The following is a 25,722-nucleotide window of genomic DNA, read 5'->3' on the forward strand; positions in this document are numbered from 1 at the left end:
GATAACTGCTTTGACTTTTTTTTTTATTAACAGCACTCTCACAAATCAAGTGTTTTTTTAATATGCATACTTACTGTTTTAAGTATACTTGAGCTGTCACTGTTGCACACTACATGTATTATGAAAGTGGGATACAGATGTGCGCTGAACTCAAACACCAAGAGCCCTTTACATCCCCTGTTTAAACCATTTGTTCAGTTAAAGTCTGGTGTACATATGTTTGTTACAGTGGCAGGGATTTGACCAACACTGTTACAGTTAGCTTCTTCTCTCACAACTGATCGTGCAATTGTGTAAATCAGCTCTCTGAGTGACTGGTCCATCTGTCTGTACCTGGAGTGGAAACCTGTCACCAAATGTACACAAAATGTGTGCACACATGCATGCTCATGAATATAATTGTTTATTCTAGTTGTATACACACATGCACACGCACACACTCACCTTCTTAGAGAGAGTGACAGACCAGCATAATATTTTAGGGCATCACATGGTTAAAATCAGTAGATGCAGGATTCCCTTTCAGATAGATGACAAAATGAATTCAACATATTATCCATAAAATTCATGAATGACCTCTGTGCAATATTATGCATCACACAGCAGCCTCTAAATGTACCAGCCCAGTAGAGTGCATATTCAAAAGCTGTATCATACCAGAAAGATCTGTAATGGTTGGGTGTAAAATTGTGTGCAGTTATGATATATACAGCATATCAGATATTACAGTAGTGGAGTATAGAACCACAAACCTATTTGCTTTGCACATCATACACACCTTCATGGTCACACACTCCAGCTGACACGAGATGCATATTGGACACAGTAAATGCTAATCTTTGAGGCCTTTGCTTTGCAGGGGTTTTCAGTGCATTCATTAGCAATACCCAGTTGTTGTCTCTTGATGATAATTTTAATAAACAACATATAAAGAAGCCATTTCCTCCTTAAGACTGCAAAAATATTAATGACAAGATATTTATAGGCTATGAGTTAGACCAGTCGACCTTGGGCAGTGGCATTTAATATTTGCTGCAAAAACAAAACTCTGTACACACCTTATCTTAAAATTCAATTGGAAAACAATATTACAGTAAATCATGTGACATTTGGTCACAATACATTTGAGAGATAGTTCACTGAAAGTGTACTTCGAAGAGCAGTCCACACTTAGAAAAGAATTGCACAAAAAAAGTGGGAAAGTTTTAAAAGAATCACTTCTGAACACTGAGTCAAAATCTAAACATATCCAGGTTAAAAGAAATCGAGTGAATCCATGGTTGGAATATACAAGGGCACCATTGGCTGTATGCTGTGTAGGGCGGGGCGTCAGTAATTACAAGACATTCTCAGGTCACGGAGACATTGTCAGAGTGTTTTTCCTCTTGGAGTCCCGCCGTGGGAATGGCACGAAGCTTTTCACCTCTCTGAAGCATAACCCTGTGTGCAAAAGGGGAAGACATTTGTTTTCTGCATGTGCTGCATGTCCACAACTCCAATCATTACAGGAAGATTAATTATTAATTAACACATTAACAGAAGCCCATCAACAGAATGATTGTGTAGTTGTAAATCATCCAATATGGCCAACATGGTAAACACTTTTAAAAAAAGAAAATGTCCACTTCAACCATTTTAAAAGCATGATAATAATACAGCTCCTCTATTTACTGTATCCACTATGAGGTTGTCTATTATTTTGGTTTTTATCTTTCTCATGTAACAACAGAAATAATGTCTCTTTTCTAAGAAATCTGTAAAATGACTGATGTCAGTTTTTTAAGCACTGGGGAGGGACTTACGTTTTCTATTTTGGCTTAGGGAAGGGACATACGACTTTTACCTGTTGTATTTTGTATTTACTTTAAATACCCTCTGAACCCCAAAACCCACTGATGGGTTTTACAGGCATTTTTTCCTTAAAGATCTCCAAAATCACACCATTTATCATAGCTACACACTGTGGAAACAGAAAATTTCGATGTTTATTCTACGTGTCACATAAGAGATATGCTTCCATTAGACAACATAACCAAATCTAAGCTTAAATTAGTTATAATTAGACATTTACATATGACATTTCATCAAAATCACTTTATTCTACATGTCTCATTAAAAATGTCTCCAAAAACAACCAGATCTTGTAAAAAAAAAACCCATTTAAGTCTGCACACCTGCATGCATGACAATAGTAGAAAACCAAGACTTTTGTTAACTCCAGGATTATGTTTTCAACGTTTAACTCTCAAACATCAAAGGATAAGTCCCGCTCCAGCCACCCCCTCCTCTGATGAATAAAAAACAGTCCCTTACGACATATACGTCCTGTGAGATCCGTAAAATGTAAATGTCAGGTCCTTTCCAATGTTTGCTAACTGTTTTTCACTTACGCTTCCACTCATCCAGGGACAATGTGTCGTTGTCATGGCTGTCATCGTATGGCGTAGGCTCAGGAAAGTCGTCCGGGTCCCTTAAGCTGTCGAAATATGGGTGCTCCAGCGCTAGTTCGGCTGTGGGTCTCTCGTCTCCGTCCAAAACCAGCATCTTCTCCAGCAGGTCAATGCCTGCAAACAGTTAATGGAACAAAAAAAATGCAACAATTTGATCAAAGACAAAAACCCATACTGACATTAGTCATATGGCGGGTTGCTGTAAGCTTTTTCAACGCAGAAGATTAAATTATTCAATGCTTATCTAGTGCAACACTTTAAGATGTTTTAAAAAGATAAGCAGAAGAAATTTTGCTGCTGCAAGATACATAGAATGTACTACTTAGAGAATTTCTCCTGTTCTTTATCTTTCTAACACTGACAGTTTAGTAGGTGGAAGAGCTTTCATGAACAGAGCATAAAGAGAGTCACAGCAGTATTACATCATTCAGAGACAGAAAGTAGCTAAAGCTAAGTTTACATCTCAGGGTTTAATGCTGAATTCCAATCTTACCTATCTCCGATCCTATCTTTCTGCCGCGACTGTTCACATTCATCTCTGAAATGACCAATATCTGACATCTATGTGAATAGATCTGTTACCTGAAAGGACTCACATGCAACCAGTTATATCACATATGCATGGTGAGAAAAAAAAATTGCATAAAAGCAAGACAGGCATTTGGGGACAAAAATGAATGGCATAGTGGTCTGAGTGTCCATTTCCTGAAGGATTTGCTATGGAATATGTTGAGGATGAGGGAAAGAAGATGAAGGAACGCAAAAGCCACAGCTGTAGCTCCATTAGCAACTATTGCTGATAGTTCTGTGGAGAGCGAGGTGTGGGAACAGGAGAGGAGTAAGCAGTGGTGGGGACGTAATGTGGAGGGTTTCACAGAGGAGCACTTCCTCTGAAACTTGCGGAGGGCTACATTCCAATATTTCTGTCCCAAGGCTGTCAGAGCAGGACTGAAAATGTAGGCAAGCTGTCCCCGTCAGAAATTATCTGGCAGTCAGGCTCTATTGACTTGCGACTGAGGCAGCCAACAGCAGCAGTGGTATGGTTACAGCAGCCTTCTGCAGTATAAAACAGGCTGCTCCAACACTGTGTGGTGACAGATCTGCACCTGTACTGTGAAGTATGATGTGGACAAACCATGCATGTATGAGAAAAACATACATGAATTCAGATATGACAGTTCTCGCAGCTGTCGCATGGACACTGACTCGAGAGGTGGAGTACACCCTGAACAGGACATAGTATCACAGGTCTGACACACAGAGACAGGCAACCATGCACAGAACCCAGAGATACCCCACTCTGACATGATGAGTATATACAAACTCCACACAGAAGGGCCCCAGCCTGACACTGGGTTTGAACCTGGAACCCTCTTGCTTTGAGGCACCACAGCCAACAACTGCACTTTCTTAGATATCATATATGATGGTAATTTTCTGACCAGAGCTTCAAAGATACACAGATACCAGTGATTATTATGTTTCTTCGTCAGAGAGAGAGGGAAAATTAACCAACCTTCTCATAGAGGATACAGTGGTGAGTACTGTAGCTATCAATTATAATAAACCTTAGGGCTGAGAGTTAAACACAATCAAAGCGCCTAAGTGTGGAGGCAGCACTGTGTCTGTATATTACATCCTTCTAATCTAAAATTGCTAGGATAGTTTATTCAACAAGCCTTGTCCTACAGATCAAAGGAAAGCTGGATTTATTTCCAAATAAAAAGCTTATTTTTTGTAGATTCCTGAAGTGGTATTTAAATGTAAATCTGTTGAGCCAGATGCCAGGATACTTGTATTCTGTAACCCTTTCAATATTTGATCCACTGACAGCAGAGTTACGCAGATTACAAAAGTCTATGGTTTGGGATCTCGAGAAAACCATCAATTTTGCTATGCTTTACTTGCATCAAGTACCAGCTTAAGATTAACAAGAGCTTCTTGCAATAATGTTGCAGGGTTCTTTCTGGCAAGTTGTACAGCATCAGCAATACAATATACAATAGTGTAATCAGCTTAAAGATGGGCTTGGCAACCATTCAAAGAAGAGACAATATTGATAAAAGTAGGGACCCAAAACTGAACCTTGTGGTACACCCTTTGTTACCAGCAAAAACTCAGATTGTGCACATTCCAACTTTACACACTGATGCCTCTATAACAAATAATTCTGAAAGCAGTCACAAGCAGCTATACAACAATTAATCGATTAGTCGTCAACCATTAATCACCAACTAATCTGATATCATTTAATTGGTTTGAGTGAAAAAAGTCAAAATTCTCTGATTCTAGCTTCTTAAATATGAATATTATTTTTCTGGTTTCTTTACTCCTCTTTGACAGGTAACTGAATGTCTTTGGGTATTTGGACAAAACAAGACATTTGAGGACATCATCTTAGGTTTTGGGAAACTTTTATCGACATTTTTCCCCATTTTCTGACATTTTATAGACCAAACAACTAACTGATTAATTAAATGAATAATCAAGACATTGCTCAAAGATTACTACCAAACCATTAGCTCTATGTCCAGATTGGTATGGACTCAAAACTGAGTGCCTTGCAAGAAAAGACTTGAGTTGGTTGTTTACCAAGGATTTTTGTTAAGCAGAGTTAATTAGGAGATTGGGTGGTGATTATTATGTAAAAGAATCACAGGGGTCGACGTCCAAACACTGGGAAATCTGCCCACTGAGACAGAAAAGATTAAATATATGAATTAATAGCTCGGTAGTAACTGGAGCGTACACTTTAAGAAAAAAGGGATCTGATTTATCCTTTCAAGGTGACCTCCTGGTATTGATGGCTTGTGAAACTTCAAGTACATCATTAGGAGAGAGGGGATGAAAGACCAACTGAGAAGTATGGTGCACACATATCATCATCAGTAAGAAGGAACGTTCTTTTTTAAACAGATGCATCATCAAAGTGTTTGTCGAAGGCTATGCAAATCTCACTTTGTTCAAAAACCGTACAGGTAGTGAATTAGTGGAATTGTTTTTGTGTGAGTTTACGGCTTTCTAAAATTATGCCAGGTTTAAGAAGAAGCTAGTAATTACAGTGGGTCTAGATTCTGATTTAGCTTTCCTCACAGCTTAAGCATATTTATTTCTAAGTTGTCCAAATGACAGCCAATGCAAGATAGTGAGGTGGGGAATTGAGGCCAGATTATAGAAATTAAATGTGAGAGGAATCACTATACATATAATGATGCCTCTCAAACCTCATTTCACATGTTTCATATAGATCCACATTAACACAAACATTCAATCTAGCCATTTCAATAGTGCTTATGGTAGTGAGCCATAACTTTTCCATCAACACCTTTTAGTTGTTAAAATTATAAGCCAACTGAAATCTCACATTGAATTCAGGTCATTATTTCATGCTGTTTCACCATCACATTCCCACCCGCCTAGCACAGAGGAGAAGGCCAAACTGCTGCTGACACTCATGGTCAGCTGTGGACCGTACCCCAACTGTTGAAATGTGCACATGAAATAGCATTAAATAAAAAAGAAACGGATCGTCAACAGTGTTGTATGATATCATCTAATACTGTAAATAAATATCACCAAGTACGATTTTAGTCTTCATACGGTTTTTGTGTGCATTGCACATAACGACTGTGCTAACAGAGCACAATGGAGACTGCTACGCTTTTGCTTCTCCAGTCAACATACGTACATCTTCACCACCTGCATATATGGATTGTGTAGATTAGCAAAGTTTAAAAGTAAAGTCAGCGCCAGCTCTTGCACAATTATTAAACTCCATTTCCTCATTATGACTCCTAATCCTGACTCGTGAGAAATAATGATAATAATAAACAAAATAATAATCACAGTGCTGTGATTACTGTGATCGTTTTGACACGGTGTGAAGCAATCAGTGTGACTGCTGTAAACATATACAGTAAATACTGTGGTTACAATGGGCCATAATACACTATGAAGAGCCACTGATCAGCAGGCTCATCAGCCTTCATGTGGTGCTTTGCATTGACCATATGTGGTTGAATGTGGGTGTGTAGAGGGTGGGATATAAGGCTGATCCCTGTGTGAATAATTCCAGGTTGACTTGGGATTAATAAAAGAAAATTGCTACAGTCACAGATTTATAAATCAGAATATTTTTTGGCACATGCTGTTTTGGGCTTTTGTATACACATACACCTTCAGTAGGAATCCTATGCACTGTTTTATGAATGAGACCCCAGGACATCAGGAATACTAATATGATCCAGTTTGATTTTGTGCAAAGCAGCATTTGCCATTATGACACCTTCTGGCAAATTAAATGGAGTTTGGTGGGTTTGATGATGGTGACGATGATGTTTCTAGTGTAACGAAATTAATCTTATGATTTAACAAAAATGTCTATCTTTGTGGGATTCTTTCCATAATCTTGTCAGACCTTTAAAGTGACAATATGAGCCTGTCAGTGGCAAAACAAACACTTTTAGTGAAGACAAATTGACAGTGCTCAATTGCCTACATGGATTAGATTGTAGCCTGTTTCACTGCTGCTGGGTGCAGCGCTATTGCTCAATACTGGACCAACTTCAAAAATTGTTGTTCCAAATAGTCACTTAGACAGAAACCATGAGGAAATAGGGTCCACCTTGGAGACTACCAAGGTAACCTTTTAAGATGCACCTCATCCCATTTAAACACCGCTTGTCTGTTATAAAACGACAGACAACGATCCCTTCAAAAAACAAATGTTTAATCCCAAACTGCTATGGTGGACGAGCACTGTGGCAAGTGATAAAAGACTGTACATGTACTAAATAAAGTGAAATAGGTTATGGCTAAACTCACCTTTTGCACTGGCTCTGGGGAACAACGTTGAGAAGTCTTTTCTGGGATAGCGAGGAAGGCCCTTAACGTATGTTTTGGCCTGTTTTTAAAGATAAAAGAGAAATAAAATTAGGCATCAAAAACAGAATTTCACCAGATTATGATGCAAATCAAAGCAACAGCATTTGCAAATTTTGCAGACAGTATGTATTTTGTCTCTGGTCATAGACTTAAATGATTCAAATTACATGCATTTCAACTGAACAAAAACTGACTGAGGATAGCACTATTTCCTGTAAAAATATACTGAACAAAAATTTAAATGCAGCACTTGTGTTTTTGTTCCCATTTTTCACAGGTTTGAGTTAAAGATCCAAGACTTTCTTAATGCACTAAGTATATATATTTCTCTCATAATTTGTTTGCACATTTGTTAATATCCTTGTTAGTGAGCACTGCTCTTTTTCCAAGATAATCCATCCACCTGACAAGTGAGGCATATCCAGAAGCTGATTAAACAGCATCATTACTACACAGACAAAATGTGCAGTTTGATCACGCAACACACTGCCACAGATGTCCCAAGTTTATAGAGAGTGTGCTGTTGGCATGCTGACTGCAGGAATTTCCACCAGAGCTGTTGCCCAGGAACTGAACGTTCTTTTAACTACCGTAAGCCGTCTCAGATGTTGCTGTCATTGAATTTGGAACATCCAATCGGCCTCACAATCGCATACCACATATATTTCTGCACAAACCCTCAGAAACTGTCTCAGGGAAGCTCATCTGCATGCTCATCATCCTCACCAGGGCCTGAGAGCAGTTTGACATCGTAACCAACTTATGCGATTGTGAGGCTGGTGGGATGTACTGCAGTTCAGGTGGCTGGTCTCAGATAATCTTGCAGGTAAAGATGCTGAATGTGGAAGTTAATCCAAATTCAACAACAAACAGCATCTGAGACATCTTGAGATAGTGACATGAACATTCAGTTCACAGGGAACATCTCTGCAGTCACCATGCCAATGACACACTTTTCTCGTGATTATCCCAGGGCACACCAGTGTAGTAATGATGCTGTTAAATCAGCATCATGATATGTCACACCTGTCAGGTGGATTGATTATGCTGGAAAAGGAGTGCTCACTAACATGAATTTTAACAAATTTGCAAACAAAATATAAGACAAATATATCTATTGTGTGCATAAAGTCTCAGATCTTTAACTTAAACCTGTGGAAAATGGGAGCAAAAACAAAAGTGTGGCATTTAACTGTTTGTTCAGTGTATAAAAATCACTTACAATAAACTACTTTTTGTTGATGCCCTGTCTTTTCCTCTAGTGCCACCCTCAGGACAAATTCTATATTTTTACCCCCACTACAGGCGAAGCTTAAATAATGGCAAAACCTTCAGTATGTTTTTATTGTTAGATGTATATGTAAATATGTATGTACAAACACTGTGATTCGTCCTACCTCTGCACTGTCCAGCTTCTGTACAAACTCTGCTCCAGGTACTCCAGTCACTTTCATGATCTGAGTCAGCTGGTCCATGTCTGGTAATAAAGAGTTAGAGTCAAGGATTTTTTAACCTAGCATGTCCTGACGGATCGATAAGCAAGCTCCCACACAGAAGCAGTGGAAAATGGGATTTCCAAACAGGTCCATAAACAGAATAATAAAAGAAACTAAAAGCTACAGGTGATTGATTTATTTGCTAGAAGACAATATAAATCAGTAAAGTGCATCAAGTGCAAAAAAACCTAGAATTACTGCCTCAACTCTGCCAACCTGTAATGTTGCAGTTACAGTTTACAAATATGTCTGTCCAGACTCATATGTAGCCATGACAGGAGACAGCACTTTAAATATGGATGCTGCTTACTTTTGACCACCAAACTCTGATCACTTCATCCTTAACCCTCTATGGTACGGATTATGATTGGTACAAAACAGTCTGTAATATTATTTTGTCATATAATAGACTAAGTAAAAATAATTTAAATACATTTTCTGAAATATATTTTTGGTGCACTTTTGGGTATATTACCTTAAAGCAACTCCAAAATAAGAAAAAAGGGGTATTGTTCAAAATTTTAGTAAAATTATATACAATTCTCAGGGAAAATATTTATTTATAAGAAACTTTTAAGTTTAACATTCAGACCTTTAGAAACTGAAAATCATTAAAAATGAACTTTTCACAAGTCTGTTTGTCCGAATGTATGAACCTTACATAAAGAATTTAGCAAACTAAACTATCATAACCCTCTTCAAAACATTTCAGTGTTTGGCTACTTGCGTTACATTTAAATGCCTGTTTTCAGTGTCCTGCTGTGTCTTTCCTCCGATACTGTATGTGGCCACCATTTGCTGTGTTGCTGCGGGGTTGCTAGCAGCTTGTTGTCTTCCAAACTTCTAAATTCTAATTAATCCTCACTTACGTCAACTGAGAGTGCTAATGTTACCCTTTTCTTCTTTGAGGAGTCTTAGAATAATACTGCATTTATTCTGTAAATGCAGGAAAAATGTGTGTAAACTATAAGCATACACTCTGCCCTACAGAGAGGGCTCACAGTGCATTGTTTTAATAGACTACACAGATTAAAAGCCTGAACTTTATTTATTTAAACTAATATTATCAAACTTATTTAGGCTAATTAATTGTAGAAAATGATGATGACTGCTATCCATGTGAACAGTGTATAAACCTTAATACACAAAATCAAAAACCATCATGGTAGGATTCCATAAACATTAAGTGTTGCTTTAGGAATTATTTGCATTTTAACAATTTTGTATCAGTCAGTCATCAAATAAAGCACATTCAAAAGTTAAAGATAAAATTTTGCTTATCGATTATTGTGAATCCAATTTTTTCCAGATTGTAAAATGACAGAAAATCAGTTTTTAAAGGTTTTTTTTGGAGAGTTGATGGATCTGAACATGGCCTCCAGAGAGTCACGCGACAGTATCATTAGTACTATTGGTATCTTTAGGGCCCTGGCTTTTTTTTTTTTTTTTTTTTTTTAAAGAATTGCAACATAATTGTGGATGTAATGTATGAGTGAAAATGGGGAAAAAAATGGGTATGTTACTGAGAAGCAACACGGCACTATAGAGGTGTGTCAAATTTGAGGAAATTCCCTCAAGGTGTTCTTGAGATATTGCTTTCACGAGAATGGGACAGATGGCATGAAAACATGAAAAGTAGATGTCAAACATGTAGGACAAGTATGTAATACAATGCAGCAGTGGCTACATTGGAGGCTGCCTGAAAGAATGTGTTGCTGCATGTAATATACTGTGTTTGCCTTCTGTGTTCCATTCTGCACCTGATTTATGGTGCCTATCAACAAATAAAGCTGTCACTGTTTGTTAAAGTGGCTTTAATCACCTATACTATTACACTGATTTAATTAAGTGATATTAAAACATGATGTGCTGTAATTTAGGAATCATACAGTACATTTACATTTCTGTATGCTGAAATGTGTATGTCATAATCCAGCATTACAATTCCATTAAATGGACAAGGCTGATGAAAGGATACAGTCTCTCCCTTTGAAAAGGGTCTTTCCATTGATCATTTCTGCCATGATACAGCCTACAGACCAGATGTCCACTAGAAAAAAAAAGAAGAAAAAACACGAGTTAGAACCACTGCAGAATAAACATCACTAGCAGTGTTTTAACTTAAGCAGTAGAAATGAAGGAAGGTGGCATTTATATGCCAGAGCAAAGTTCCTCATCATGTTGTAGTGCAGAATCTATTGTGCTGGTGATATTGGGGAATACTTGGTGAGTAATACAATCCTATGTAGGATGTAAACTTGCCTGAGTTGCTTTCTGTGCTACATCCCTTTCTGTAGATGCTGTTTACAAAATGAAAAACCACTATCTGCTAAAGAAACATAAATCCTGAGAAAGTCAGTTGCATTGCAGGGACAGCTCTGTCATTGCGTCTCAGCACTATCAGGCTGCTGTCAGACCCATCTTTGTCAAATGCTAACAGATTAAGGCAGAAAAAGATTTATTGTCAGAATGACACCCGTGAAACTTCAAATGCATTTCACACACCAACGGCAGGATTATAAAAACTGCTGACCCAGAAAGTACCGTATGAGCCACTGCTTAAAGTAAGAAATCCCTGTAGCTGGAGTTTTCACACGACAAACAGCAAACAGTTACAGCACCGACAGGCAAACTCAATACTGAGACGACAGCGAGGTAAGAATATGTAACAGCTACGATTGTCTTGCCAGTCTGGGTGTAGTGCATCCAGTTCAGAATGACCTCAGGCGCCCGGTACCAACGGGTCACCACGTAGCCTGTCATCTCAGCGTCAGTACTGCGAGCCAGCCCGAAGTCCAAGATCTGTACCGGAAAGAAAGAAATTGATCACAATCTGGAACATGAACAGACATCTGTTAATTTATTGATACTTCTGATAAGGTACTGCACATCTAAATAAGACTATTTCTAAGCCAATTTTAAGTGAGAATCAAATCTGTCTAGTAGCAAAAAAAGCTTAATGCTAACTTCATAGTATATCTTGTATTTTAGGACATTTTGTACCTGCTGAATCCTTTTATTTTGCTGCTGCAGCAGCCCTATCATTTCAGCTTGTGTCATCTTTTCTAGTGTAATCCTTAGAGGTACCAACCTTCAGTTCACAGTCTTGGTTTACAGCCAAGTTTCCAGGCTTTAGATCCTGTAATAGAAAATGAGCTGAGTGATGGGTACTTAATGCACTTAGTGATTAACAGAAAATTATAGTGTTTGTACAGTGCAGTATCAAAACTAGGACCGGGAAGAGTTAGCACTTGAAGTTCCTGTGGCCTCATACGGCTCAGCTGTATGCCTCAATGCCTGGATACTGTGGGGATTTTAAACAGGGATCAAATGGTGTGACTTAGTATAAGCTGACCATAAGACTCACTGCAGCGTTTCTGCAGAGTTACTCCTATAGTACTGTGTGATAAGGGTGGCGCTGTTGTGAGTGAATGTTGATAACGTCTTAGCGTAAGGGATTACAAGGGTAATTGGGTAACACTGACTGAATGAGCGTGATCATATTTTATATACACACACACACACACACACACACACACACACACACACACACACACACACACGCACAGTTAGCTGATCTCAAACAAATGGTCAGAGCTCAACCATCACACAATAAAAGCTTAGTTATTAATAAGCATAATCAATAAATATGTTGTAATTACAACATGGTGAAAAAAAGCTACATTGTCTGGTAAATGCTCATGTCAAATACTCATAACAGAGAGAATATTAGTGTGCTGTAACTCTAATACTTCCCTTGCAAAACAAGAGCACAGTAGATTTAACAGTAGATCTTACTGGTTGAAATCCTGAAAGAATTTAAAAGAATTTGTTGATCCTATTTTTCAACACTTTAGGTCTGGCTATTTCTGTGAAAGAGATAAGAAGCCTGATATATTAGTGCTGTATTGATCTAACCCTACTTTCACCACACACACACACTTGGCACTGGTGCTAATAGGTGTGGCCTGACATCTCTAGACATGCACACAGACATCACAGAGTGAACTCATCCTACCTGTTGGGGCAGGGTTTGATCTGACTCAATAACAATGACAAATGAGATCCACATTCCCATGTATTTTGTACAAGGAGAAGCTCAAGTGTGATGTCTGAGCAAGAATAATGCAGCGCACAAACCCCTGTACACTGCACATATTACAATTTCTTAACAATAGTCTGTAAAGACACGTTTATTACAGACCGAAACATTCTCCTAGCTTGAATGTCAACTCTCTGCAGTGACATGTGACTGATACTTACCCTGTGGATGATTCCAGCCTTGTGAATATACTGCAGAGAGGGAGAGACAGAGCAGGGAGCAGACAACTTTATTGCAATCACATCCAGTATGTATTTGTGGTATGTGGCATTTACTTATGGTATTCTGTGTTTTGAATATGCCTGTTTACATGATGTTTTCATTAGTGTGCCGGTTTGTACTATGATTGATTGATTGATTGATCTGTTTATTTAAGTGTCAAACACCATAATTGGTGCCTAGCCCTCATGGGCTTATTAGACACTGAACAGTAAATAATACATCAAATAATTCCACGATTACATCCATGATAGCCACGTGACATAATACATAACAGAGCAAAACCTCTGAAAATAGGGATGCATACAAAACAAAAAAAACAAAAAAAAAAAAAGAAGATAGATACAGGGTACAGAATACTTTGCCGCAAGTACCATGCCTTTTCTATAAATTTTGCCAAAGCAAAAACATTATTCTCAAACAACCAACACAGAATCTCACCTTCATATTTCCAAAATAGATCAGGATTTTTTAACTGAATTGATTCAAAAAGAGAATTCCTTAAATCACCATATAAAGGACAATGAAAAACAAAATGAAATTCATCTTCCACAACCTGGAGATCACAAAATTCACACAAACGTAAATCTTCTTGTATGCCTTTAAATCTTCCCACTTCTACTGCCAGAGGTAAGGTACCAGTTCTCAATTGAGCACAGAGGGACCTCTGCCTTCTCTTTAAATTAAGGACAATATAAGGTTCTGTAGCATAGTCATTCTTAAACTGAACATAATTTCTGAGCTTTGGCTTCTTCCATATATCCTGTTTCCATTGATCTTCATACTTCATAAACATTTTTTGTTTAACAGAATTTATATTACATTGCAGATTATTTCTGAACATTATATGCATGTCAGACAATATTATTGAGACCTCTCTAGACCAGGGATGATGGTTTGCCCTGTCCCAATTAAAAATTTTCCTAGTTAGCCTTTCCTCTGGCAGACTGGCAAGACGGTTTCACAATCTCACCATTTCACATCTTCATTTTATAATACATGGATCCCATCCTGCATCCCCTTCAATAGCTACCTTTGCTGCATATTTATGCACACCAAGAAAACACCTCAAAGCACGATTCTGAACCGAGTTACACTCAAAAACTTCTTCAAAGCCCCAAACCCCTGCAGCATAAACCAAAACTGAGTCAACCAAGGATTTATAAAGTTGTGTAAATGTAGAAAAACCAAGATCCGTACATGACTTCATTTTACTCAACACATAGCCTAACGCTCTTCCAGCGGACTCTGCTAATATTTTTCTTCCCTCTGAAAACTTCATATTTTCATCAAAGACAAATCCAAGATATTTATAATGACAGGTGTATTTTAAAGGCACAGAGCCAAACTGAAATGTATGCTTACTCTGTAATTCGCTTTTTTTCCTATAATGAACAATTTGTGTTTTTTCACTATTAATGGCAAGACGCCATTTACTGCACCAAGAATTCATAATATTCAGCATATTTTGTAAATTGACTTCATTTTCAGCAATCAGAATAATGTCATCTGCATAAAGCAGAATACTTAGATTCATATCCTCTATTGAACACCAAGATTAACCTGTTTAATTGCTTGAGCTAGTTCATTTATGTAAAGAGCGAATAGATAAGGGGAAAGTAAATCTCCCTGCTTCACCCCAGAAGGCGTTGGGAACCAGTCCGTTCTTAAGTTATTTACTTGTACACAAGCAATGGGGTCTCTATAAAGGGCTTTTATAGTGTTATAGAATTTTCCATTGATACCAGATGAAAGTAATTTAAACAACAAAAGGTCTCGGTTAACACAATCAAACGAGTTCACCTGACAACTGTCTAATGTAGTTAAACATAGATACAGTTGGTGGTAGTTATAGTTATGGGGCGTGGTGAGGGAGTCAGGAAAGGGAAAAATGTCCTTTCCCCTAGCCTGTAAATGCTCCCAATGTGCTTTTTTTTTAATCTCATGTAAGAGACAATATTTCATGTACTATAGATATTATTCATTAAACTCATAATATCACTATCCTACAGTCATTAACGCTTTGATGAAATAGACTAGCATGTTTTGGTGAATTCCATGCACGTTTCTAGACAAAATAGCAGCGCTAAAGTTACTTAATGCCATCAGCCTATGATTTCACGAGATGCTATTACAGAAACAGCCCAAAAATCGCCATGCCAAAGCCACCAGACTCCATTTAAACAAACAGTAATTTTAGCATATATTAAATCAGTATATTTTCATGTCCAACTGGGTAAACTAAGGTTTATTTCAACCAAACCAGAGTTGGTCATTGTTGAAAGTTAATTCTGTTGACTGTGAATGAAGTGTGTTTCACAATGATAAAATTACTGTTCATTCGAATGGAGTTTGGTGAGTCCGATGATAACAATTTCAGGGCTATTTCTTTTTAAAGAAAATTATCTTATTCTTACTCTTACTCTTTTAAATAATGGTATACCTCTGAAGGGATCCTTTCAATAATCTTGTCAGACACTTAAAATACTAATCTGAACCTGTCAGTGATTTTTAGCTGACAAGTGTTGACATTGCAGCTAAGCCGCTGCCGGCTGCAGCCCTCTCACTCAACACTTAAAAATTGTTGTTACTGTAACTCACTTAGACATAACATGTGCTTAAATGTTAGGGGTGGGACAATACGAGTAACTCACAATTCGATACTGTGATGATATTTGGCCCTCGATAACGATAATATCACGATACACGATATCTGTGATATTTGATATATTGCAAGAAATTTCATCAACGATATATCACAATATATGTGACTGAAAAAGAAAAAAATACCCATAAAAAGGAAAACGTCTGTAATTATGCATTTATTCCAAAACTTCACATATTTTTTGTGCAAAACTGCTGGCTTAGTACATGAAACAATGTACAAAGAAACATGTGCATGAATACTTTTGCATAGTGCCTCACTGCCTCCTAGGCTTGTAAACACTGGACAGCTAGACACATTAAAGTGCATGAACATTAATATGAGTGTGTGTTGTAATAAAATATCGAAATTTGCCTTCAGTGTATCGATAATTTATTGTGAGAGAGACCACAACAATATATTGCAAAAATGTTTTTTTTGTCCCACCCCTATTAAATATACATATGAAACACATGTTTCATGGTAGCCTTGGAATGTATTCTGTGAGGTCAGCTTCCTCCACTCACCCTGAGTCCGCAGAGCATCTGGTAGACGAGAAACTGGACTTTGTCTTCTGAGAGGTGACCTCTCACCTTTGACAGGTCAGTAAACATATAAGGCATCACCAGGTAGCTGAGAAAATGAGATGGAGAGCGAGCATGATAATGAATGGAAAGAAACAGACAGTGTGATTACCTCTACTGAATAGTCCAAACACGATACAAGCTTTATTCAGTCAAGATCACAGCTAATGCACAAGAAAAAGCCTCTCCTTTGCTGTTCACTGTTGTTTTCCACACTCTGTTAACGCTGTAATCCAGGACTTTTAATACACTGATGAAGGAGCTTAGAGTGCTTGTGTATGTTTATGTTACACTCATGTGTTTATACAGCCTTCAATATACTCTGCCTCTTTGCAGTATCCTCCTGCTTTGCTGCTGTAAAAGTCTACGTTTGCAGCTCAACACAGTCATCTTACCAGCACATTAACTCAAACTTAAGCCATTGAACTCTTAATTGATAAATGGCCAAATCAAATAACTAAATCTTTTATTTTCATTTATTTTTAAAAATGGTCACTTTAAATTCTATAAAGTTGGGAGTTTTAGTGTTTACAGTACTTTGTGCTGTGTCAGTGGACATGAATCAAAATCCAACCAATAACATGTAGGTTTGCTGTTGTTCTCTGACACAGTGAGTGCAGGACCAATGAGATCATGCCACCTTTGTGGCACAGTTTAGGGAAGGTCCTTTCCTGTTTCAACATGACAATTCCCCTGTGCACACAGCAGGTCCACAAAGAAATAGTTTTCAGAGTTTGGTGGGGGAGATCTTGACTGGCCTGCACAGAGCCATGACTTCAATTATCACCTTTGGACGAGTTGGGACAGTGGCTGTGAGCCAGGCCTTATTGCCCAACATTAGCAGCTGACCTCACAAACACTCTTGCAGCAGGATGGGAGCAAAGCTGTGCAGCCAGGTTCAAAAATCTTACACATACTAATATCCATGGTTTTAGAATGACATGTTCAATATTCACACATGAGGTGTCCAAACACTTCTGACCATCTTTTGATATTACAGCAGCTCTTTGCTTCATACATCTCTGCACTTTCTGTCCAATGCCCCTATACCTACCCTGGAAAGAGGGCGTTGCCTATCTGTGCCTGAGGGCTTGGTCAATATGATGAAAAATACTCACAAGTCCTGGAAGTCATCAAGGCATGAGGCAGGCGAAAACACATCAAGAAGTCCTATCACCTGGTTGGAATGAAAGAGCGAGGTGACTAATACAGAGGCATGGGAGCAGATGTGAGGAGCAGAAGTATTTGCAGGATATTACAATATCAAAAAGGCAAAATGATTATGCTATTTTAAGGCCAAAAGCACATGCTGAATCAAAAGGAGATGTGTTTGGTTTAATCTACTCACATTTTCATGCTTCATGTGTTTGAGCAGTTTGAGCTCTCGGTAGGCCCTCTTAGCAAAGATCTCTGACTGGAAGGGCCTGTGGAGCTTCTTGATGGCCACTTTCTCTTTAGTCTTCTCATTTATTGTTGAGCTGTGATGAATAATGGAAAAACAAGTCATTAGCTCTGCACTCTGAGTCTGCCTGTGTCTTCTAGCACCACTATGATTTCACTCTTTTGAAGTCAGAGCAGTGAGAAAATGACAGGACGGTCTATTTTGAGGTTTCACTCTTGCTAAGAAGCAAATCATGTCACAGCAAAGCCATTCTCAGATGGAGGCAAAGTACGTGGGACTCATTCTCTCAGTGAGTGGGGGGGTCTGTGGTTTACTGAGTATGAACATGTAAATGTTTGGCAACTCTTGTTGTGCACGTCTGCAGTGATCTGCAGGGCACTAAATCGTAGGAGGACAAGCTTGTTAGGCTATTTGGAGCCACATCCACCAACACACATTACACACATCACTTGTGCATAGTGCTGTGGACAACGATGATGCACTAATGTAGAAGATTAACAGCAAATTTCACATGCAGCAGCTGATCCATCCCAGATAGGCATCCACAATAAATACAGTGGTTGTGGTTATGAAACTGAAAACTGTTGGTTATGTTTGCTTTTATTATTTCTCCCTCCTCCTGTGTTTACAGTTTCCCACAATATGATTTATGTGAGACATGAAATTTGCCAGAATTACAGACAACAGTGGGGGCTTGATCTAAGTTCATCAGATGGTGCTTCTTGTAAAGGTCAGACATTTTAAGCTTTAACAGATCATCACTCCCACACTATAATACATAAATGCCTGGTAACCACAGTCAGTAATATCTGCAGTTCTGTTAACAGAAGCAACAAAGTACACTAAGATGGATTTTAAACCAATCTGACTTTTTGATTTTTTTTTTCCTCCTCAAGGCTCTCAGAATTTTCCACCCTCTCACTGGTCAGTGTGCACCCTCCATAGTATAAATAACAAAGCTGAGACTGAGTGTGACCTAACATCAAAACTGGTCATAACACATGGACTGGTATTCCAAAACATGTTGAAAGTGAATGTTCAGTGGAATTCAGCATTCAGCACTCTGTACAATGGAAATGATCCTGTTTGTGGTGCTATAATTTACAGAATATGTATATGTTACTGTATGGGTCAACCACAGTAATGAGATGACAGCACAGTGGCTGCAGCGCAACAAGGTCATGTACTCTGTATGAATAAAAGGAATTTCGTATTCACCATAATTACATAACTGCAACAGAAGTAGAGAAGGCTTTGAAACAGCAAATTAGATTATGATGTAGGGAAACGGCAGTTTAAACAATTCTGCAGTTTCAAAAAAAAAAAAAAAAAATGTTAATAGTAACAGTGAGAAGAGTGAGTGGCTAGTCAAAAATGTTTTAGATTGGTGGGGTTCTGCTAAGGGAACTAAAATCCTGGCTGCAGCCCTTAGTGTAGATTACACATCCAGGTGTTTGTATAATGTTAGTCTAAACTTGACAGCAGCCTTGAATGTATGACAACAGTAACTGTACCAACTAGCACTGCAATGATCAGTCAATTATCGATTAATCCAGTGGTTCTCAAATGGTGTGCCATGATGCCAAGCCAGGTGTACAGGTGTAACCACACATTATTATTGCAATATTCAACTGGGCCAATACAAAAAGTTATGAATGAATTTTTAAGTGACTGTATCAGTATGTTGTGCACACCCATGTCTTAATAAAGAGGCAAACTCTGGCTAAAAGTCTGATTCAATTTTAACTTAATTTAAAAAAAAAAGCTTCACGGGGAACCTATTTGTTGCCGCTTGCACATGGGAATTATAAGTGTGTGAGACATCAAAAGCCCAGATTGGCAGCCAGTGTGAGGGATGATGACATTTAAAAGAAGAAAGTCATGAGTTGCACAATGGATCAATTTATGGTACGGAGCAAATTACAACAAATAACCAGCCAAGACGACCTATCGCTGACAGAGAAAAAAAAATGTCAGTAGACAGTGTCACGAAAGCTACCTGTCTTATTTTTTCTTATTTCTATTGTCTTGTGTCGTGATAGGAGTGACACACGTTATATAAGCTATTGTGCACAGATATGAATACAGGTATGCTTTGAGATTTGTCTTGCCCTTTGCTGTGCCTTGGGCACAAAAATTTTGAAAACCACTGGATTAGTCTATTTAAAGAAAATTAATTGCTAACTATTTTGATTATCAAATAATTGTGTCAGTCAATTTTCAAGCAAAAATGTCAAACATTATTTGGTTCTAGCTCCACAAATTTATGATTGTATGGATGTATGATGCAGTAAATGTATAATAGTCTTTGGGTTAATGACTGTTGGTTGGACAAAAGAAGCATTTTAAAGGTGTCACTTTGAGCTGTAGTGAGTATTTTTCACAATTTTTTGACATTTTATATACTAAATAATTGATCGATTACCAGTTATCATGTAAATAATCGGCAGATTAACCAATAATGAAAATAATCATTAGTTTTAGCCCTAGTACCAGCTTCTACACACCGTGTCACATCTATTCAATTCAATTCAATTTTATTTACAAAGCTCAATATCACAAATCACTGAATTGTTAAAGAGATTATTAACGGATGACTTCGGCACTTTTCAACCTGGACCCTATTTTCTCATGTAGCTATATGTGTCTAGGTGACTGGTCCTGGTTGAGCTAGACAGCAGCAGCCAGGCAGCCATACAACAGCAATGGAAGCATATGGAGCAACTGAGCACCGTCACTGTATATCCATCGTAAGTGGTTATGGCTCAGATTGTTATTAGTGTCTGAAATGTCTCTTTACCTTTCATTTGATCTGGTCTGTTTATTATTAGGCTTGTTTTAGATGAGCCAGGCCTGTGCAGAATCTAATATTCTCACGACAGACTCCCTTTTGACAGAGCTGGAGTGAGAGTAAGTAATAGTAGAAATAGTTTGTCGCATTGGAGTATATAAACAGTAGTTGATTATTTAGTTGATTTCGACAATGTGGATGAAGCCTTTGATACACACATTTCCTTTGTTATCGTTCTGCAACAAGTAACATCTCGTGAGATTTAAGAATGAGACTTCCGCTTAACGAGACGATAACAAACAGACCAAATCAACTGAAAGGTAAAGAGACACTTCAGACACTTAGACCAGCTTGAGAATTTTATGTCTTGAGGAAAGGTTTATATGATTTTAACCTTTTAAGATTAAATATTACTAATACATCATTATACACAGGGTTTCTACAGCTTGAAGCAAGTTAAACTTATAGGGTTCTAGTTTCGCAGACTGGGCGAGGCGGGGGCGCACCTACGCTTCGCCAACTGGGTGTGGCCAGGCGGATTTTGCAAGTTTGGCACACCGTGCGTGCTGGCGCAGCTCCTCCTCTTTCCCACCTCCGTCCCTCCTACTTGCGCAAGTCAGAATGAAGGAGGAGAGAAGGCGTGGAATGGGTTTTACACACATCACACCAATCAAATGAGCCCCTCTCCTTGCCCTTAAATGCGCCACACGAAGGCGTAATAAGAGTTTACTCAATTCGCCATGGCAGAAGAGAGCAGCAGCGTCAGACGGCCAAACTTCTCCCAGGAGGAAACTGATGTTTTGGTCCGGGAGGTCCAAGCTCGCAGTGTCCGAATATACGGAACTGCGAGCAGACCTCCACGGGCTGATGATGCAAAGGTAGCCTGGGAGGAGGTCACCACAATTGTAAATCAATGTTGCGTTTCTCTCTTGCGCGCACGATCTCTCTTTCTCTCTCGCAGTCTCACTCTGTTTCTTTTCTTTTGACTTTTCTAAGATGACAGATGCTGAATATATACTCCCTATCTGATGCTGTGGCTGTTTGTGGGTGGCTGAGAGCAGCTGTGTTAATCAAATCAGGTACGAAACTGTCACTGCGCCAAGCTGGATCTGTCGACATCTCCCCCTGCTGCGCCGCTACACCCATCTCAGCGCACCTCGGTCTGCCAAACTACCAAACTGAGTGCGCCTCGGGTTGCGCTGCTCGAAACTAGCTCTGCGTGGGGTTCGCCACCCTGCGCTGCGCCGGGAAACTAGAGCCCTTTGACTTTATTAAGGATTTTTTTTAATGCCACATGGAATGAAATTTAAGACCAATTTTACAAAAACCAAAACTGAAGAGAAACAAAAACTTTAACAGCCATCGATTATGTAGAAATAGGGAGTTTTTTTTATATATCCTATATTGTAACATAAAACATGACCTTTTGAAAAGAATTAGGTGTTTGTTGGCAGGTTTTCTGGGTGGATTTGTTTTTTTCACTCTGCATGAGGGATTCTACTACCTTGACTCCTATTGAAAGGTTGAGAAACTTTCTGCATAAAATACATCAATTCTCGTGTGTGTTGCTATGTACTGATTTCAGCCATGTCACAAAATCTTCATTAGATGGCCAATTTTCCTTGAATTTTCACTTTCCCTTGCCGTCCAGGGTACAGTGAGGGCTAGCAGGCAAACACTGGATCCTCTACCCACTGGAAACAAAATATGAGAGTGGATGGTTCCACGTGTGTCACTGCGTGATGCTAATGCCAGAGACATTTGGTAAATTATTCAAGAAATGTAAATGTTACCAATTATTCTGAGATTCTACAGTGCAATGTGAGAAAAAATATTCATCATACTTCCCATGTCTTAGCATTTTAAGACTTCTGAAAGATTGTTTTAAGACATTTTAATACCAATTCAGGCCTTATTTTTGATGAATAAATTCACTGTGTGAAGGAATGTTGTTGTGTTACAGCCTTTAGCCTTGTTCAGTTAAGAAAATGGATGATAGTTAAATTTAATGTGACAGCTGAGTCAGCAGAAGGCCCATAAGAGGCCTTGAAGTCAGGCTACTTGACCTTTGTTATGAACGTTCTCCATCTATTGTCTCCCAGTTGTGGCAGCTGCCCAGATAAGGGTACCTAGCAAGCCCTGTTGCCATAGCTCCCAAGGTTAAAGGGAAGGCCCTACGCTCTGGGCTCAACAGACGGGAGTCTCCTAGGCTATGCATTTTGTAAGATACAGGCGAGGTGGTTTAAAGCGAGACAGGTGAGCGTGCTTGTCGTTCAAAGTTAGTACCCAATAGAAACTTCACATAGCCATTGATCGGGGCAGAATGACCTCATTTGGGAACGTGGAGTAACTTGCAAGGGAATACTGTTTGGCTTAAATGCAAGGACTGGGCAAGGGGACACCCTCAGAATCTCTGGACAGCATACACAGTGTTATACTCTGTATGTTGAGCTGTGATTCTCCTCAATCAAGTCTTCATGTAATACTGTTTGTGATCCACCAAAGCTATTAAATCATCAGCTCTGAAATTTCATCAACACAATGCCTCTTAAGGCTTTTTTAAGGATAAGCAGGAACCCTGATTATACATCATATATTATACCAACAATATATTACAAATGTATCATCAAATTGCAGCATTACTTGACCTTAACACAAGACACTGATTTTAAAATCTAGTCAGCTGGATAAACAACATGGTAGCTGTGAATTTATAATGTTGAGTGATGTTGGGTGTGTCCAATGTATTTACTCTACTTGCTTAAACAAACACATTATGTCACAACAGCAACAACATGATGCTACTGAAAGTTGTGTTTCCCTTGAGGCCTGACCTCCGACATTCATGTAAATCTCTAACATCTCATGTAATTTCTGCTATGGATGTCGCAACACATAATTACATAATATGCTATTTATGTATGCACATATGTATGTGCATATGTATGATGCAGTGTACACACTGTCTGTTTCTATGGCTTGCACTATGTATCTCTGTACCTTGTTGATAACTACATGAAGAAATGAAAGTGGAAAGTGGCCATCTTTAATATTGACATTCTAAAATAGCTACATCTCCTCAGTTATTGTACAGACATACACATATCAGGTAGTATGGTACGTGTTGTGGGATATGTAGTCTTCGTGCTAACATATGCTGCTAGTGTGCTACAAGGTGTCAGATGATAGAACTTGATGATAATATGAGTTAGTAGCTGTGTCTTGAATGTTGACAGTGTGTTGGTGTACAGTAGCGTTACAGGATATAATCCGGGCCCAACACAGGCTGCATGCAGCCAGTGCAGCTAACGTTTATAAATGCTGGACTCAGACTAAACATTATTCATAACACAGCCCAGTCCCAACTATGACACACACACACACACGTACACACTTCATTCAGCGTCAGGTAAACGAGACTCACCACACCGAGCCGTACGCCCCGGTCCCTATCTGTTTGAGTCGTGTGTATTTCTCCGGGACTTCCCACACCGTGCTGTTTATTTCCTCACGGGAGAAATGTGGCCGAGCCTCCATGATGAAGAGGAGAGGGCGAAGCTAGTAAAAAGTTCTACTCCCTCCTCCTGTGAGCCTGTCACTTGGTCAGAAGGTAAAGCAAAACACTGCACAAGCCACAGTCGAGAGAGCATACCTACAACTTACTTCCGTTAGAGGTTTTCAAAATAAAGCCCGCTGTGGAGCGGAAACGGCTAACATGCTGCAAAAATTCCAGATAAACAGACTACAAAGCACATAAGGGACTGTTCTTTGTTTATTAGAGGACGGGCTGGCTGGGGTGTGACTTTATTTTTTTTGTTCATATCTTGACCTTTCCCAAAGCTACAAATATATATATATATATATATATATATTTTAAGGAAGCATTAATTGCAGATCATATGTTCATGGACTGTGTGAAATAATGCAGCAATACTTTGTGTTTACACAATTTCTGACTATGATAAATAGTGTAATTTAAAAAAAAATGTTTAAGAAAAACTTGCCTTTTAAACCCACGGGCAGCTTTCAGAGGGTATGATACATGGTGTAATTTTAGCGTTTTTAAAGAAAACACACCTTTGAAACCCAATGGCAGGTTTCAGTGGGTATTTAAAATAGGATAATTAAAATAAATACAAAATACAACCATTTAAATTAGTATGTCCTTCCCCTAAGGGAAGTTTAGGGTGTTGGAGATATGTTTGAGAGTTAAAAATTGAAAACAAAATCCTGGGATGACAAAAGCCTTGGTTTTCCACTATTGCGAATTTAATAGAGAGTGCAGAATTTAATGTTGGTTTTTGTTTGTTTGTTTGTTTGTTTTTTTTTTTGTTTTTTTTTTTTACAAGATCTGGTTAGTGTAAGATTTATTTTTAAATAAACAATTTAAATGAGACATAAAATAAAGTGATTTTGATGAAATGTCTAATTTAAATGTCTAATTCTAACTAATTTAAGATAGATTTGCCTGTGTTTTCTTATGGAAGCATTTGTCATACGTGATATGTACAAGGAATATGGAAAATTTGAAAATTCTAAGGTATTTTCTGTCTCCTCTTTGTGGCTATGATAAATAGTGTGAGTTTGGTTATCTTTTAGGAAAAAATGCTTTTGAATCTTGTTGGTGGGTTTTGTGGCTCAGGGGGTAGGCTATTTAAAGTAAATGCAAAATACAACAGTTAAAAGTCATATGTCCCTCCCCTAAGCTAAAATAGAAAATGTAAGTCCCTCCCAGTGCTTAAATAATTTACCTGCTCTCTCCATTTTGGCCCAGCCCCTCCCACTTCATAAATGATGAACAGTCCCTAAGATAATAATGTAAAAACTAAACATTTTTGTGTTATAGCTAGGTGTGATTCATATTTGACAAGAGTCTATGTATTTGAGTCTGTTGGTTTTTGCCTATAGTAATATCAGTTTGTAATCAATTTATGTAACAAGAGGGTGTTTAAATCATTAAGAATTCCAGGCAAATGTATTATGGAAACATGACTTTCTTGTTTTATTAGATTCTCATTTGAGTTTCCATTTGAATTTACAGACCTGTATTTTCAGTTCCCATGAAACAAAACTTTATTTTGAAGGCACACGTATTAAATTTCCGGTGTACCCTTGACTGTCTATGGTGTGCTTTACTCGGCATTAATGCA

At 38.3% G+C, this 25,722-nt stretch overlaps 1 protein-coding gene across 1 annotated transcript; it reads right to left on the reverse strand.

Annotated features, from left to right (window-relative positions):
- Nucleotides 1-1,004: 1,004 nt before the first annotated feature.
- mapk13 (mitogen-activated protein kinase 13) lies at nt 1,005-24,214 on the reverse strand. Its single transcript, XM_049580983.1, has 12 exons — nt 23,997-24,214; nt 17,728-17,857; nt 17,498-17,556; nt 16,323-16,428; nt 13,094-13,123; nt 11,922-11,969; nt 11,518-11,632; nt 10,809-10,880; nt 8,732-8,811; nt 7,275-7,353; nt 2,391-2,564; nt 1,005-1,440 (listed from the first exon to the last, which is right to left on the reverse strand). The coding sequence occupies exons 1-12, from the start codon at nt 24,107-24,109 to the stop codon at nt 1,355-1,357; spliced, it is 1,092 nt and encodes a 363-aa protein (XP_049436940.1). The 5' UTR covers nt 24,110-24,214; the 3' UTR covers nt 1,005-1,354.
- Nucleotides 24,215-25,722: the final 1,508 nt, after the last annotated feature.

This window comes from Epinephelus fuscoguttatus, linkage group LG7 (genome assembly GCF_011397635.1).
Source record: "Epinephelus fuscoguttatus linkage group LG7, E.fuscoguttatus.final_Chr_v1".
Taxonomy (NCBI): domain Eukaryota; kingdom Metazoa; phylum Chordata; class Actinopteri; order Perciformes; family Serranidae; genus Epinephelus; species Epinephelus fuscoguttatus.

Excerpts from the sequence above, each read along its gene's own strand:
- mapk13 (XM_049580983.1), bottom strand. The coding sequence starts at position 24,109 with ATGGAGGCTCGGCCACATTTCTCCCGTGAGGAAATAAACAGCACGGTG. Across the intron at positions 17,557-17,727 it reads AACACATGAAGCATGAAAAT|GTGATAGGACTTCTTGATGT; the intron begins GTGAGTAGATTA and ends CATTCCAACCAG. Across the intron at positions 1,441-2,390 it reads GTCCCTGGATGAGTGGAAGC|GGTTATGCTTCAGAGAGGTG; the intron begins GTAAGTGAAAAA and ends TTTTGCACACAG.